The sequence below is a fragment of the Myxine glutinosa genome, chromosome 6 (genome assembly GCF_964187855.1).
Source record: "Myxine glutinosa chromosome 6, kmMyxGlut1.1, whole genome shotgun sequence".
NCBI lineage: Eukaryota > Metazoa > Chordata > Myxini > Myxiniformes > Myxinidae > Myxine > Myxine glutinosa.
Genome location: NC_136266.1, coordinates 177,010,497 through 177,023,619, shown reverse-complemented (window position 1 = coordinate 177,023,619; position 13,123 = coordinate 177,010,497). Strand labels below are relative to the sequence as shown.

The 13,123-nt window shown below is 46.1% G+C and overlaps 1 protein-coding gene across 1 annotated transcript in view; it reads right to left on the bottom strand.

The window, feature by feature from the left end:
• The window catches only part of LOC137429501 (uncharacterized), a 278,822-nt gene that overhangs the window by 244,364 nt on the left and 21,335 nt on the right, over positions 1-13,123 (bottom strand). The window contains exon 3 of the mRNA XM_078781105.1: positions 11,332-11,425. Coding sequence (XP_078637231.1) covers positions 11,332-11,425 — 94 coding nt within the window. The remainder of the gene's footprint in view (positions 1-11,331; positions 11,426-13,123) is intronic.

Genomic DNA, 13,123 nt, shown 5'->3' with positions numbered 1-13,123 from the left:
CACGTGACTACAGCACCCGACTCTACAACCGTGATTATGATTTTTATGATCAAGAGAAGAGTTGGAAGCACTGAGTGCTCAGGAGCATCCGAGCCAAGATTCCTACACGGATTAACCCGTGAACTCCATGTTCCTAAATGCGTCCATGCAGTGAATACATCCAGGCCTCACCACCCAACCACCATGAAACCTGGTTCTCAGCTCGGCCTCCTTCAAAAAGTGCTATAGATTTGCTTTGCTTTGAATTTTTGATCACAACTCCTTAACCTTCATTCAAAAAATGAAAAATAAAAATCAGAGGTTGATGAGATGGAGTTTGGCTTTGCAGGAGTTAAACTTGGAAATTGAGCATGTAAAGGGCAGGGACAATGTCGTTGCTGATGCTTTGTCCAGAGTGAACTAACTTTGGAAATCTCTGTAGGTTGTTTGGAAGTTTTGTTGCTTTATTTTGGGGAATATTAATTATTATTGCTCACGTGAATTGATAATTTGGGTGTGAGTTTTACTTTTGTTTGTTAAAAGAGTTTTTGCCTGCAAAGAAAGTTTTCACTATGTTCAAACTTTCTTTCTTGAGGGGGGGAAGTGTTACGGATTCGTAACTTCCGTTGTTGTGGTTTTCATCCACTGTAAACATTTTTGATTCCATGTACTATTATTGTTGTCGTTTAAGGGAAGTAGGGATTGCTATTTTCAAAAGGTAAAAAAGTTAATGTTTTAAATGAAACCGGAACCGGACAACGACGAAGAGGAAGAGGAGGAGGAGAAGGCGGAGCGAGCGAGTCGGACAAGAAGCCTAGCTGCTTCGAGGTTTGGAGCGAACGATTGGCGAACGAGGGTCACGAGTGAACTTTGGGTTTCCCAGGAAAGGGATTCCTGCGACAGAGTTGTTATAGCTGTAACAGATCAACCTGCGTGTCAGGTTTTGTGGTCGATTCCGAGGAGAATCATCGTAGTGCCGTTACGCCTCGAGAACAGGCCATCGGCCATTTTGACTCGCGCGCTTTGCGCTTCACTCAAGGTTTTTGTTCGCTTTAACCATTGCCACCGCATTCAGACGTGAATCGGGTGTGTGTGTGTGTAACGTGGCTTTCTTGAGAGTGGGAAATCTGCGCTTCGCCGATTTGGAGCCGTGGAACGTCCATACCGGAGGGTGTGATTTCCCAGTCACCTTGAGGGCACCTTTGCACAGCTTTGGCCACGTGACTGTGACTGTCATCCGAACGGGATTCTGGTCTCGATACGACATCGTATGGGCGGTCACTGGAGTGGATCGACTTTGGCTTGAAGCCGGAAGCAACCAGGGGGAGCCTTCAATAAGTTCTAGGAATTGGCCCGATCCCATTTGCAAGATGGTAAATTGAAGTAGCGTAGAGTTGGAGGGTATCCAGAGGGAGGCCTTACACAAATTAATTGAATCCCATTTGGATATCTTCTCCTTGTCCTCCGAGGATATTGGACGTACGGGCCTGGTGAAACATCAGATCCACACCGGTGAGGCCCGGCCTATTCGTCAGCCCGCCCGACGGCTCCCTTGGAGCAAGAGGGAGGAAGCTGACGAGCAGGTAGAAAAAATGCTCGACGCGGGCGTGATCGAGCCCTCGGGAAGTCCTTGGATGTCACCTGTTGTGCTGGTCAAAAAGAAAGATGGGACCACGCGTTTCTGCATGGACTATCGCCAGCTGAACAACGTGACACTCAAAGACTCGTATCCCCTGCCAAGAATTGACGATACCCTCGATGCCTTTGCGGGCTCAAATTGGTTCTCAACCTTGGACCTCAAGAGTGGGTATTGGCAGGTGGAGATGGATAGGGCAGGGAAGGAGAAAACAGCATTTTCCACAGGTAAGGGGCTGTATCAGTTCACTGTGATGCCGTTTGGTTTGTGTAACGCCCCCGCCACCTTTGAACGATTGATGGAGCATGTACTGGGCAGCATGCCATGGCAGTAATGCCTGGTGTTCCTGGATGACGTCCTGGTACATGCTAAAACATTCCCCCAAGCCATAGCTAATTTGGACCAGGTGTTTGGGTGCCTCAGACAGGCAGGGTTGAAGCTGAGTCCGAGTAAATGCACTTTGTTTGCTAAAGAAGTGGCCTATCTAGGTCACGTCATTGGTCGCAAGGGGGTAAAAACAGACCCAGGCAAAATTACAGCGGCAGAGGAGTGGCCCGCACCATGTACCATCAAGGAGGTGCGGGGATTTTTGGGACTCTGCTCCTACTACCGGCGCTTTGTGGCAAAATTTGCAGAGTTGGCCCAGCCCCTTCACCGGCTTATGGAGAAGGGGACGAGATTTAATTGGACAAGGGAGTGCCAAGAGGCCTTCCGAGCATTGAAGGGGTGTTTGACATCCGCACCCATTCTAGCTTACCCCACTAGTGACAGGACATTTACCCTGGACAAGGATGCAAGCCAGGAAGGATTGGGCGCAGTTTTGTTCCAGACACAGGGGGGCGTGGAGAGAGTGATTGCTTATTATAGTCGGGCCATGAGCAGGCCCGAGTGACATTATTGCGTCACTCGTAAAGAGTTATTGGCTATGCTGGCTGACATGAGCCATTTCCACTCGTACTTGTACGGGCGGAAATTTCTGGTTCGAACTGACCATTCCTCCTTGCAATGGCTCCTCCAGTTCAAGGAACCTGAGGGCCAAATTGCAAGGTGGTTGGAAAAGTTGCAGCAGTACGATTTCAGTGTGACCCATAGGGCCGGAAGGCCCATGGGAATGCCGATGCACTCTCTCGACGTCCTTGTTTGGGGGAAAACTGTAAATTTTGTGCGAGACACGAGGAGACGGAACAATTGGCAGACTCCACCCCTACCCTCGTAGTCCATGCAACCCGGGTGAGAGGGCCAATTTTGCCAATAACCGCAGATGAAGAATTCGGAACATTGGCTTGGAGCACGGCCCAGCGGGAGGATCCCATACTGGGACCGGTGTACAAATGGGTTCGATTGGTACAAAGACCTAGTGGGGAAGAGGTCACCCCCCTCGGGGCACCAACAAAGGCATATTGGGCTCAGTGGCAAACCCTGGAATTGAAGGATAACATCTTGTACCGCAAATGGGTGGAGGTTCCCTCTGAGAGAACTTCCTGGCTGGTGATAGTCCCAGACAAATTTAAGAACACGATATTACAGCAGGTGCATGGTACCCGCACCGGCGGCCATTTGGGCAGGACAAAGACAACATCTCGGGTCCGCCGGAGGTTCTATTGGGTAAATATGGGGCGCGATATACAGGACTGGTGTCGGAGATGCGACGCCTGTACTGCTAAAAAGGGACCAGCATGGAGGATTAAGGCCCCCGTTCAATTACACCAGGTGGGGGCCCCCCTTGAGCGGGTGGCTATGGATATTCTAGGACCACTACTCCGCACCCGCCAAGGTAACAAGTACATCCTCGTTGTAATGGAATATTTCACCAAGTGGCTGGAGGTCTATGCCCCCCCCCCAACCAAGAAGCCGGGGTGGTGGCACAGGCCTTCGTGGAAGGATTTGTATGTCGGCATGGGATTCCGGAGGAGCTGCACACCGACCAGGGTCGAAATTTTGAAAGCCAATTGTTGAAAGATGTGTGCAAGCTCCTGTCAATGAGGAAGACACGGACAACGCCCTTAAGACCTCAATCTGACGGGATGGTGGAAAGATTCAACAGAACCACGGAAAGATTCAACAGCCCACGGGTCCTAAAATCATGTTCTTCCGCTCTTTCACTCCCCCTCTCTGTTCTCTTCACCCTCTCTTTTGCTCAAGGTCATCTTCCATCTGCTCGGAAATCTGCCAACATCACTGCTTTGCACAAAAAAGGTGCAAAAACAGATCCCAGCAACTACAGACCAATCAGCCTTCTCCCAATTATCAGCAAAGTCATGGAATCCATCATTGCTTCAGATATGAAATCTTTCCTCTTCTCCAATGGCTTGATTTCTGATCATCAATTTGGTTTCAGACCTGGACACTCCACTCTGGACATGCTGCTTCTGCTTTCTCAACAATGGATGGAGGTCCTCAATGCCAAACAGGAAATTAGAGCAGTCTCCCTTGACATATCACATGCCTTCGATACGGTCTGGCACCCCGCTCTGCTCACCAAACTCTCCTCTTTTGGTATCCATGGAAATCTCCACGCATGGCTGGCGGACTTCCTCTCTAGTCGTAGTCAACGTGTGGCCCTGAATGGGTTTCTCTCATCTCCTCTTCCTGTTCAGGCTGGAGTTCCCCAAGGCAGTGTTCTGGGCCCTGTGCTTTTTCTGGTCTTCATCAATGATCTCTCTGACTCTCTTGAAAATCCTCTCTATCTCTTTGCTGACGACTCTACTCTCTGTCGCTCCATTCTTCATCCCTCAGATCGGCAGTCTGCAGCCTCCTCACTCTCTGCAGACCTTGAAAAAATCACAGACTGGGCAAACAAGTGGAACATGTCTTTCAATCCTGACAAATCTCACACTCTTACGATGTCTCTCCGAAAAGACCGACTGGACAACCCTCCCATCCACTTTCTGAATAATCCTCTCCAAGAAGTTCTGTCACTCAAGCTTTTGGGTCTCACTATCTGCCATGATCTTTCCTGGAAAAACCACATTTCAAATCTGGCCTCCAAAGCCAGTCGCCGACTGGGCATCCTCCGTCGTGCGAAGTCCTTCCTTGGCACACCTGAGCTCCTCACCACATACAAGGCTTTCATCCGCAGCTCAATGGAATACTGCTCTCCCCTCTGGGCTGGTGCTCCTGCCTCCCACCTAGCTCGCCTTCACGCTGTTGAAACCAAAGCATTCAGAATCATTGGAATCTCCCGCGATGAAGCTAACTCCAAGGGCCTCTCACTCACTCACCGCAGGCAGGTTGGTGGTCTTTCCGTCTTCTACCGACTCCTCTCTGGCCTTGTCCCCCCAGCTCTCTCTGGGCTCTGTCCCGCAAATATTCCTACAGGTCGCACAAGATCTGCCTGCAACCCTCTTTTGGTTAAACTGCCAAAATCAAGACTCTCTGCTCACCTTCACTCCTTCATTCCTCTTTTCTCCCGCCTCTTGAACAAACTCCCTCACTCTCTTCAATCCCACTCCACCCTCCAAGTCTTTAAAACAGCTGTTCACCACCATCTCTTATCTTCCCCCATCCAAAACCTTGATCTTTTCTACCCCCGCTAATTTCACCCCAAATCCACTTTTTGAAATACCAACTTTTGTCCTGGAAGTCCTTGGTGTCCTTGTGCTTTATACTTCTCCCTCCCCCCCCCCCTTCCCACGCCTCCTCCCCCCGGGCCCTCTCCCTTCCACACATCTCCCTTCTCTCGGATGTTGTGTGTGTGTGCTTCCCCTTTTCTCCCCATCTTGTCTTCCGCTCCCTCTTTTTGTGTATTTTGTTTGTCTGGTCGATTTGTTTGTGAAGTTAATGTTAGCTCTTTCACGAACCTCGATTCAGTATACAAAAAAAATAAAAATAAAATAAAAAAACCCTGGTTCAACAATTGGCATTGTTCACCACCACCCGTCAGGACGCCTGGGATGAACATCTCCCCTATTTGTTAATGGCCTACCGAACCAGCCAGCACGGAGCCACCGCATGCAGTCCAGCGTTGCTTATGTATGGGCGGGAGTTGCGGGCTCCCGCCGACCTGCTATGCGGTCCCGTGCCAGAGTCCACTAATACACCGCCGAGGGAGGGCTATGCACATCACTTGGAGGAAGGCAAGGAAAGGGTCAAGATGAAGCGCAGGTACGACCACCAGATCCAGGGGAGTCAGTACGCTCGGGGGATGAAGATTTGGTTCTTTAATCCCCGGAGGCGGAAGGGCAGGTGCCCAAAACTCACCTCCCCCTGGCAAGGCCCGGGAGTCGTCCTGTCGCAAATCTGTGACGTGGTCATTAAGATCAAGATGGGGCCACGAGCCCTCCCTCAGATCGTACATGCCAACCGGTTAAGACCCAACACCTGCGAGCAGGCACCCTCATGGATCGCCTCGGCTTTAGAGGCCAAGGCAGGACCCAGTACCTCACATGACGGGGGCTCAGAGTGCGAGAGGACTGGGGGGGTGATAGTGTTGGGGGATAGTGCCTGATGTAGAGGGATGGTAGCTCTACCATCCCTCCCATTTTGGGGCAGAGGAGCAATAGTTTATGGGGTTTGGCAATGTGAACTAGCCGAGGGCTGGCTAGGATATTGTTAGGGACTTAGAGATGACCATAGGAGACCAAGATTTAAGTAGAGACATTGTACAAGTAGAGGGGGCATAGAGAGATTAGGTGGATGTTAATGACGAGGGATGTGCTTAGTGTAAAGGGGAGATGGGGAAAGCACCAGTTTTAGAGGGAAGTAGTTAGTCAGATGATGCTGTGTGTGTGGAGAAATTGTTTATGAGCTTGAGGATGCGCTTTAGGTGCAAATGAGGAATTGAATGAGAATCTTTGTGGTGAGAGTGAGCAAATGAGGCTTTGCTCGTTAATGATGTGTGTGTGTGAAAGTGTATGAGTAGAGTATTGTGGACAAGTGTAAGTGTATTGAGTGATTGGCTTGCATGGGGTGCAAGTGACAATACTGAGTGGTGTGGAATAAATGGTGTGGAGTAAATGGTGTGTGGAATGAGTGGTGTGGAGTGCATTGTGCGAAGGAGTGGATAGGGGAAGATGGACCCCTTCACGAATACCCGGGGAGGGTAGTTTAAAGTTAGGTAGAGGGAGTAGGTAAATTATTGGATATTGACATCGGTGGTGCGAGTAGTAGCAAGTTGTTGCTTTGAGGGGTGCATGAGTAAGTGGAATTGGCTGGGGGTGTCAGCCTTTTCGTGAGTATGGTTAAATGGGCACTCCGCCACTGGTAGTCTGTCGGCCAGGTGAGGCCGCAGGTAGGCTCTGGGAGCCAGGTAGAGTTCAAGTAGAGTTCAGCGGGGCCCGAGGATCCGAGGAGAGGACCCGGGTAGCCCAATGCCAGAGAGGGCATTTGTGGGGTGAGAGAGCGAGGAGGGACTTCCCCAGTTTAGGGTAGTTGTGAGGAGCTAGGCAAGCTCGGGTGGCGACTTCAGTGGCGGAGGTGCGCAGGTAGGTAGACCTGCTGGTAGAGCCACACGAGCCAGCCCCAAAATTGTGCGAGGGCACAGTGAGAAAAAATGGGGGAGTGAGACCCCAAATTTGGTAGGCACCACAGAATGGACAATGGGAATTGGTTTTTAGAACCACATCGTTTGAAGATGACAATTGGCAGGACAAGACCCCGGGTAGTGTAACTGTGTTAATGTTATTAGAAGGATAGTTAGGATGAAATCTCTTCGCACCATCCACATCCACTCACCGAGGTGACAGGACTCCACACCAGGTTTTTGCAAATGTTTGGAATGAAAGACGCATCATGACGTGGGTGAGACATTGTGATATTCCATCCCTTCCTTCTTGGGAGGGATTGGGAACGAATTCGGAATTAGGGGGAGATATGGGAGACAAGACGGTAGAGACGGAATTTGTAAATTGTAAATACGGGGAAGGGCAAGGGTAGTGGAGGCTGACATGTGGGGTTATGAACGGTTCGGGACGAGCTTTCTCTGCTCGCTCTCCCGCGCCCCTCATGTTGCATTGCCCCTCATATATATATAACCAAAAAAATAAATAAATAAATAAATATAACCAAATAAATATATATATATACATATACAGACTTGGCATTTAATATGGAATATATTTTCTTTCTTGACTTGGGTTTACTTTATTAACTCAGGATATCAATCTGGTGAGTTTCTTTTACACTTTGGTGATTTATTTGTTAAAAGAACCATGTCACTGATTGTCTGTCGCAGCAAGAAGTCAACAACAGGATTATATCACAGGTGGCATGGCAAAATGTACGGACAGGTGCATTTGCTGATTGGCTTCACAGTCGGGTATACAAGGGTTGTTGCGTTCTGTATTAGTGGAAAACAACTGCTGCACGTCTCCAAAAGTTATTGCCGCTTCCTCTGGAGATGGTCCGTCAACTCGACAATGCTGTTTGTCATGGAGTGGTGGCTTTACGAAATTACGGCATGAAACAGCGTGCTATTGCTCGGCAGTATGGCCATCACTCAAGGTCAGGTGTCAAAGATCCTGAAACGAAATGCTCAGAGGGGTGTCCCTACTCCAATACCGAGGCCAGGACGTCCCCGCAGAACCACAAGGAGGGATGATCACCAGCTGCACCGGTTCGTCCGCAATAGCCGTACCAAGTCAGCTAATCGGCTTAGGGCTGTGTGGCAGCAACTGACAAATGTGCCTGTATCCAGAAGGCGAGTCAACCAAAGACTGGTTCAAGCAGGCTATCGTGCCAGGCGTCCCCTGAGAAATCCACGCCTGACCAGGCAACACCGCCAGCGCCGATTGCAGTGGGCCAGAGAGCACCATCAATGGCAGGAAGGACACTGGAATCACGTGATCCTCAGTGACGAGTCTAGATTTCTGGTCTATCGTCAAGATGGCCACGTCCAAGTGCGCAGACAAGTGCATGAAGCCTACAACAAAGATTGTATAGTGCCAAGAGTCCAAGCTGGAGGTGGTGGGGTGACCGTTTGGGCTGCTTTTCATGCAGGGGGCAAAACTGACCTGGTTGTTCTGAATGGAAACCTGAACCAGTTCAAGTACAGGGCCATTCTGGAAGAAACATTGCTTCCATTTGCTCGTGCAGCCTTTCGAGGAAACTTTGTCTTCCAAGATGACAATGCACGGCCTCATCGTGCTCGCATGATCCAACACTTTCTTGCTGACCATGGTGTAGAGCATATGGAGTGGCCTGCCATGTCCCCGGATATGATTCCGATAGAGAACTTGTTGGCAGAATTAACGCGTCAAATCGACCACTTGGACCAGCATCTGACCTCTGTGCGTGAATTGCAGCAGGCTATTGTCACTGCATGGCAAGCGATTCCTGTCCAAACCAAACCTTGTCCAAACCAAACCAAACCTGTCCAAACCACAGTTTCTTTCGTATTTGACAGTCTACGTGTAAACAAAAGGGTAATTGCGTGATTACATAACGTTTCCCCATTACACAGGTGATATGATAACATTTAAAAAATGTGTATTACGTAATAAAAAAATTTGTTCGGGACTATAAAAGCCCATGCATGTGATATTCTGTCCATTTCCTTGATTCAACACTGTGTTAAATGAGGCGGGTTTTTTTTCGAGTTCCTTGTACCGTTTGCAAGAAAAATCGGTGGAGACGTTCCCTGGGCTATGCCTGGTCCAACAGAACCAGCAATACGCGAGGGAGTGGTAGCACTGCGGCAGGAGGGCTACAAACAGAGTGATATCACAGATGTCGTCGGGATATCACAGAGTACAGTCTGTAAGATCCTGAAACGTCAACGTGAGGCGGGGAATGTGCGGCCGCGAAAACCTCCAGGACGTCCAAGATTAACCACGAGACGAGATGATCGCCAACTGTTGAATCTCTGCCGCAGAAACCGGAAAATGCAGACGAGTCGTCTTCGTCGCTTGTGGAGGAGACATCATGGGATCCACGTTTCCTGGTCAACCGTTGATCGGAGATTGCTCCAACATGGTTACCGAGCACGACGGTTGACTAAATGTCCACGCCTGGCTGTTCGCCACAGAGTTGCTCGTCTTCGCTGGGCTCAGGAGCACAGAAGGCTTCATCCTGGACACTGGCGACATGTTGTCTTCCCGGACGAGAGCCGCTACATCCTTGACCGTACAGATGGGAGACAACGAGTTCGTCGATTACCCGGAGAGAACCTTCGTGATGACTGCATCCACGAGACGACTCAAGGTGGTGGCGGCTCAGTGATGATATGGGCCGGCATCCATTATGGAGGGAAAATGCCACTGGTGGTTCCAGATGGAAACGTAAACGCCGTCGTGTACCGGGATATCTTGGAGTACCACTGCCTTCCACATGCAAGACGAGTGTATGGACACAATTTCCGACTGCAGGACGACAACGCTAGACCGCACAGGGCCGCTGCAGTAAGGGAATTCCTTGAGGCAGAGGGCATGGAGCAGTTGCCATGGCCAGCTTGCTCGCCGGATATGAACCCCATAGAGCATGCATGGGATGCCCTAGGCCGAGCCATCAACGACAGAGATGTTATTCCTCAAACTTTGCAGGAGTTGGCCGATGCTCTGAGGGAAGAATGGGATGCTATGCCTGTTGACGTCGTCAACAAGCTAGTGGTCAACAAGCTAGTGGACAGCATGCCACGAAGTCTGCACGCCCTGATTCGTGCCAGGGGTGGACATACCCGCTATTAGTGACTGAGTAACAACAAGGACTCCACTGTGATGCAAATTGATCCATGAAATCACCCCAAAAACGTTATCTGGAAAACTGACAGAGATTAAAAAGAAATGTGTCATGATCCTTAATTTACTGTCTATTGTCGTCATTGTCGTTTTACGCTCAAGACACCAACCGATTCGGACTGATAATTAATAAAAATCACTGTCAAATGTGCGTAAGAGACAGAATAATAAAGAAAGTGGTTATATGCACCATAAATGCCAATTGTAATTTAGATTGAAATAATGATGCTATGAAAATTTTTTGAAAAAAAATTATTCCATCTTTATGGCCAACAGTGTGTGTATAAATATATATATATATATATATATATATATATATATATATATATATATATATATATATATATATATATATATATATATATATACGTGGGCAGAATATAAATATATATAAACACACACACATATATAAATATATATATATAAATAAATACATAAGTAAATATTTATATAAATATATAAATAAAGATATATATATAAATATATAAATAAATATATAAATAAATATATAAATAAATATATATAAAAATATATAAATAAATATATATATATAAATATATAAATAAATATATATATATAAATACATATATAAATATATATATATATATATATATATATATATAAATAAAAATATATTTATTTATATATATATATATATATATATATATATATATATATATATATACATACACACACACACACATACACACACACACATATATATATATATATATATATACAGGTATATATATATATATATATATATATATATATATATATATATATATATATATATATATATATATATATAAATATAAATATATAAAAAAAGTTGTTGACAAGTAATGACAAAACGTGGTGAGTAAGTTGGGTAAGTGACAAGAACAAGCTGATTAGATTTTGGTTCATGTCTGGATCAGGACAAGTGGGATACAAAACATAAACTGTGCAACCGCTTGTTCAAGTTATGCTCTCTACTAAGTGCCATTCAGGTTATGTATGACATCATGCCAAGGTTAACGTCGCCAACTTTATTTCACTTACAGTTTGGTTCGTAAATCCGTTCTTCTTGTGCACGCAGAATGGTTACGATGATGGCAACTATGCACGGCCATATCACCACTGCCAAAGGTAAAACCTGTGGCAAAATCCAACAAATTATGGTGAAACACAATACGTACATTATATATACGGCAATGGTAGAAATCCTTAAACCACAAGTCTTGCACCAACTAGGCAATGATTAATGTGACAAACTTTTTCCTGCAGCTCAGACCTAACATTTTCATCCTTTGGTAAAAAGCCTCACCATCACAGATAATTTCAAAGCAACTTGAAAAAGAAATGTATTTTGTCTCTAATGGAAATTATTATCAATATGAGTAATGCAGTCAAGGCCAAAGTGATCATATTTGTTGGAGATATCAAGGGGAATGAGCTTAGACCTGACACAAATGATTTATTTCAGAAATATTACACCATATATTATACACATAACAATGAATTGATATTGACTCCCTCCTATGCACACCATTTTACCTGCGACGTATGTTGGATCTCCAAGAGCTCTGCGTGGTTGTTGTTGCTGTTGGGATTCTTTTTGGGGGTCGATTTTGGAAATGTGCACCCATTGGTCAGACAGATGTCGGACACCACCCACATTTGTCGCTTGACTCCACCCACCATGTCGATAAGACAAAATGATGTGGCCGCCATTTTAGTTTTATTGTGGGTCGAAAGCATCAGGCCTGTAGGCCCCTGCTGATTATACACTACCTGGGTTTGTTGCGTCAAATTTCCATTGGCTTTGTTTAGGTCGAGTGTTACTCACCATGAGAGAAAAATCCAATCATATGTGAAATTAAAACCATTAGTAAGGTTTATTCAAGCCCGTCAGCATGCACGGTATGCATCTCCTTTCCCTAAAACAACAGCGTTACATTTGAACATTTTGGGGTAAAACAATAATCCATGACTGTGTGACAAAGCCGCTCCTTCTGATACAACTGTGGGGAGGGTGACATGGATGAGAGATGTCGAGTTAATCTTTTATTAGCGCATTAAATGTGTTTCCCAATCGTGCTGTTCATCTTTTATGAGTGCTTTAAATGCGCGTTTCCCAATCGGCCTGTTACCGCATTTTGTTGCAGGTTGTCACCACAGCGAGGTAATTCTTGTTGTTAAGTGTATTTTACCTGTAGATCACCATAAATATAGTATTTATAGAGACAGTGTTCAGTGAAAATATATGCAGTGCCTTCAGAAAGTATTCACACCCCTTGACTTTTCACATTTTGTTGTATTACAGCCTGAATTTTGAATGGATTAAATTCATATTTTCTTGTCACTGATCTACACATAATACCTCATCATGTCAAAGTTGAATTTTTTTTTCAGAAATATTTTACAAATTTATGAAAAATGAAAAGCTGAAATGTCTGGAGTCAATACGTATTCAACCCCTTTGCTATGACACTCCAAATCGAGCTCAGGTGCATCCAATTTCCTTTGATCATCCTTGAGATGTCTTCACAACTTGATGGAGTTCACTTGTGGCCAACTCAATTGATTGGCCATGATTTAGAAAGAAACACACCTTTCTATACAAGGTCCCACAGTTGACAGTGCATGTCAGAACAGAATCTCAACCAAGAATTCCAAGGAACTGTCCATAGAACTCCGAGGTAGAAGTGCGAGGAGCAATAGATCTGAGGAAAAGCAAAAAACAATTTCTCGAGTGTTTAAAGTTCCCAAGAGCACAGTGAGCTTCATAATTAGGAAATCGAAAGAATATAGAACTACCCAGACCTTTCCAAGAGCTGGCTGTCCGACCAAA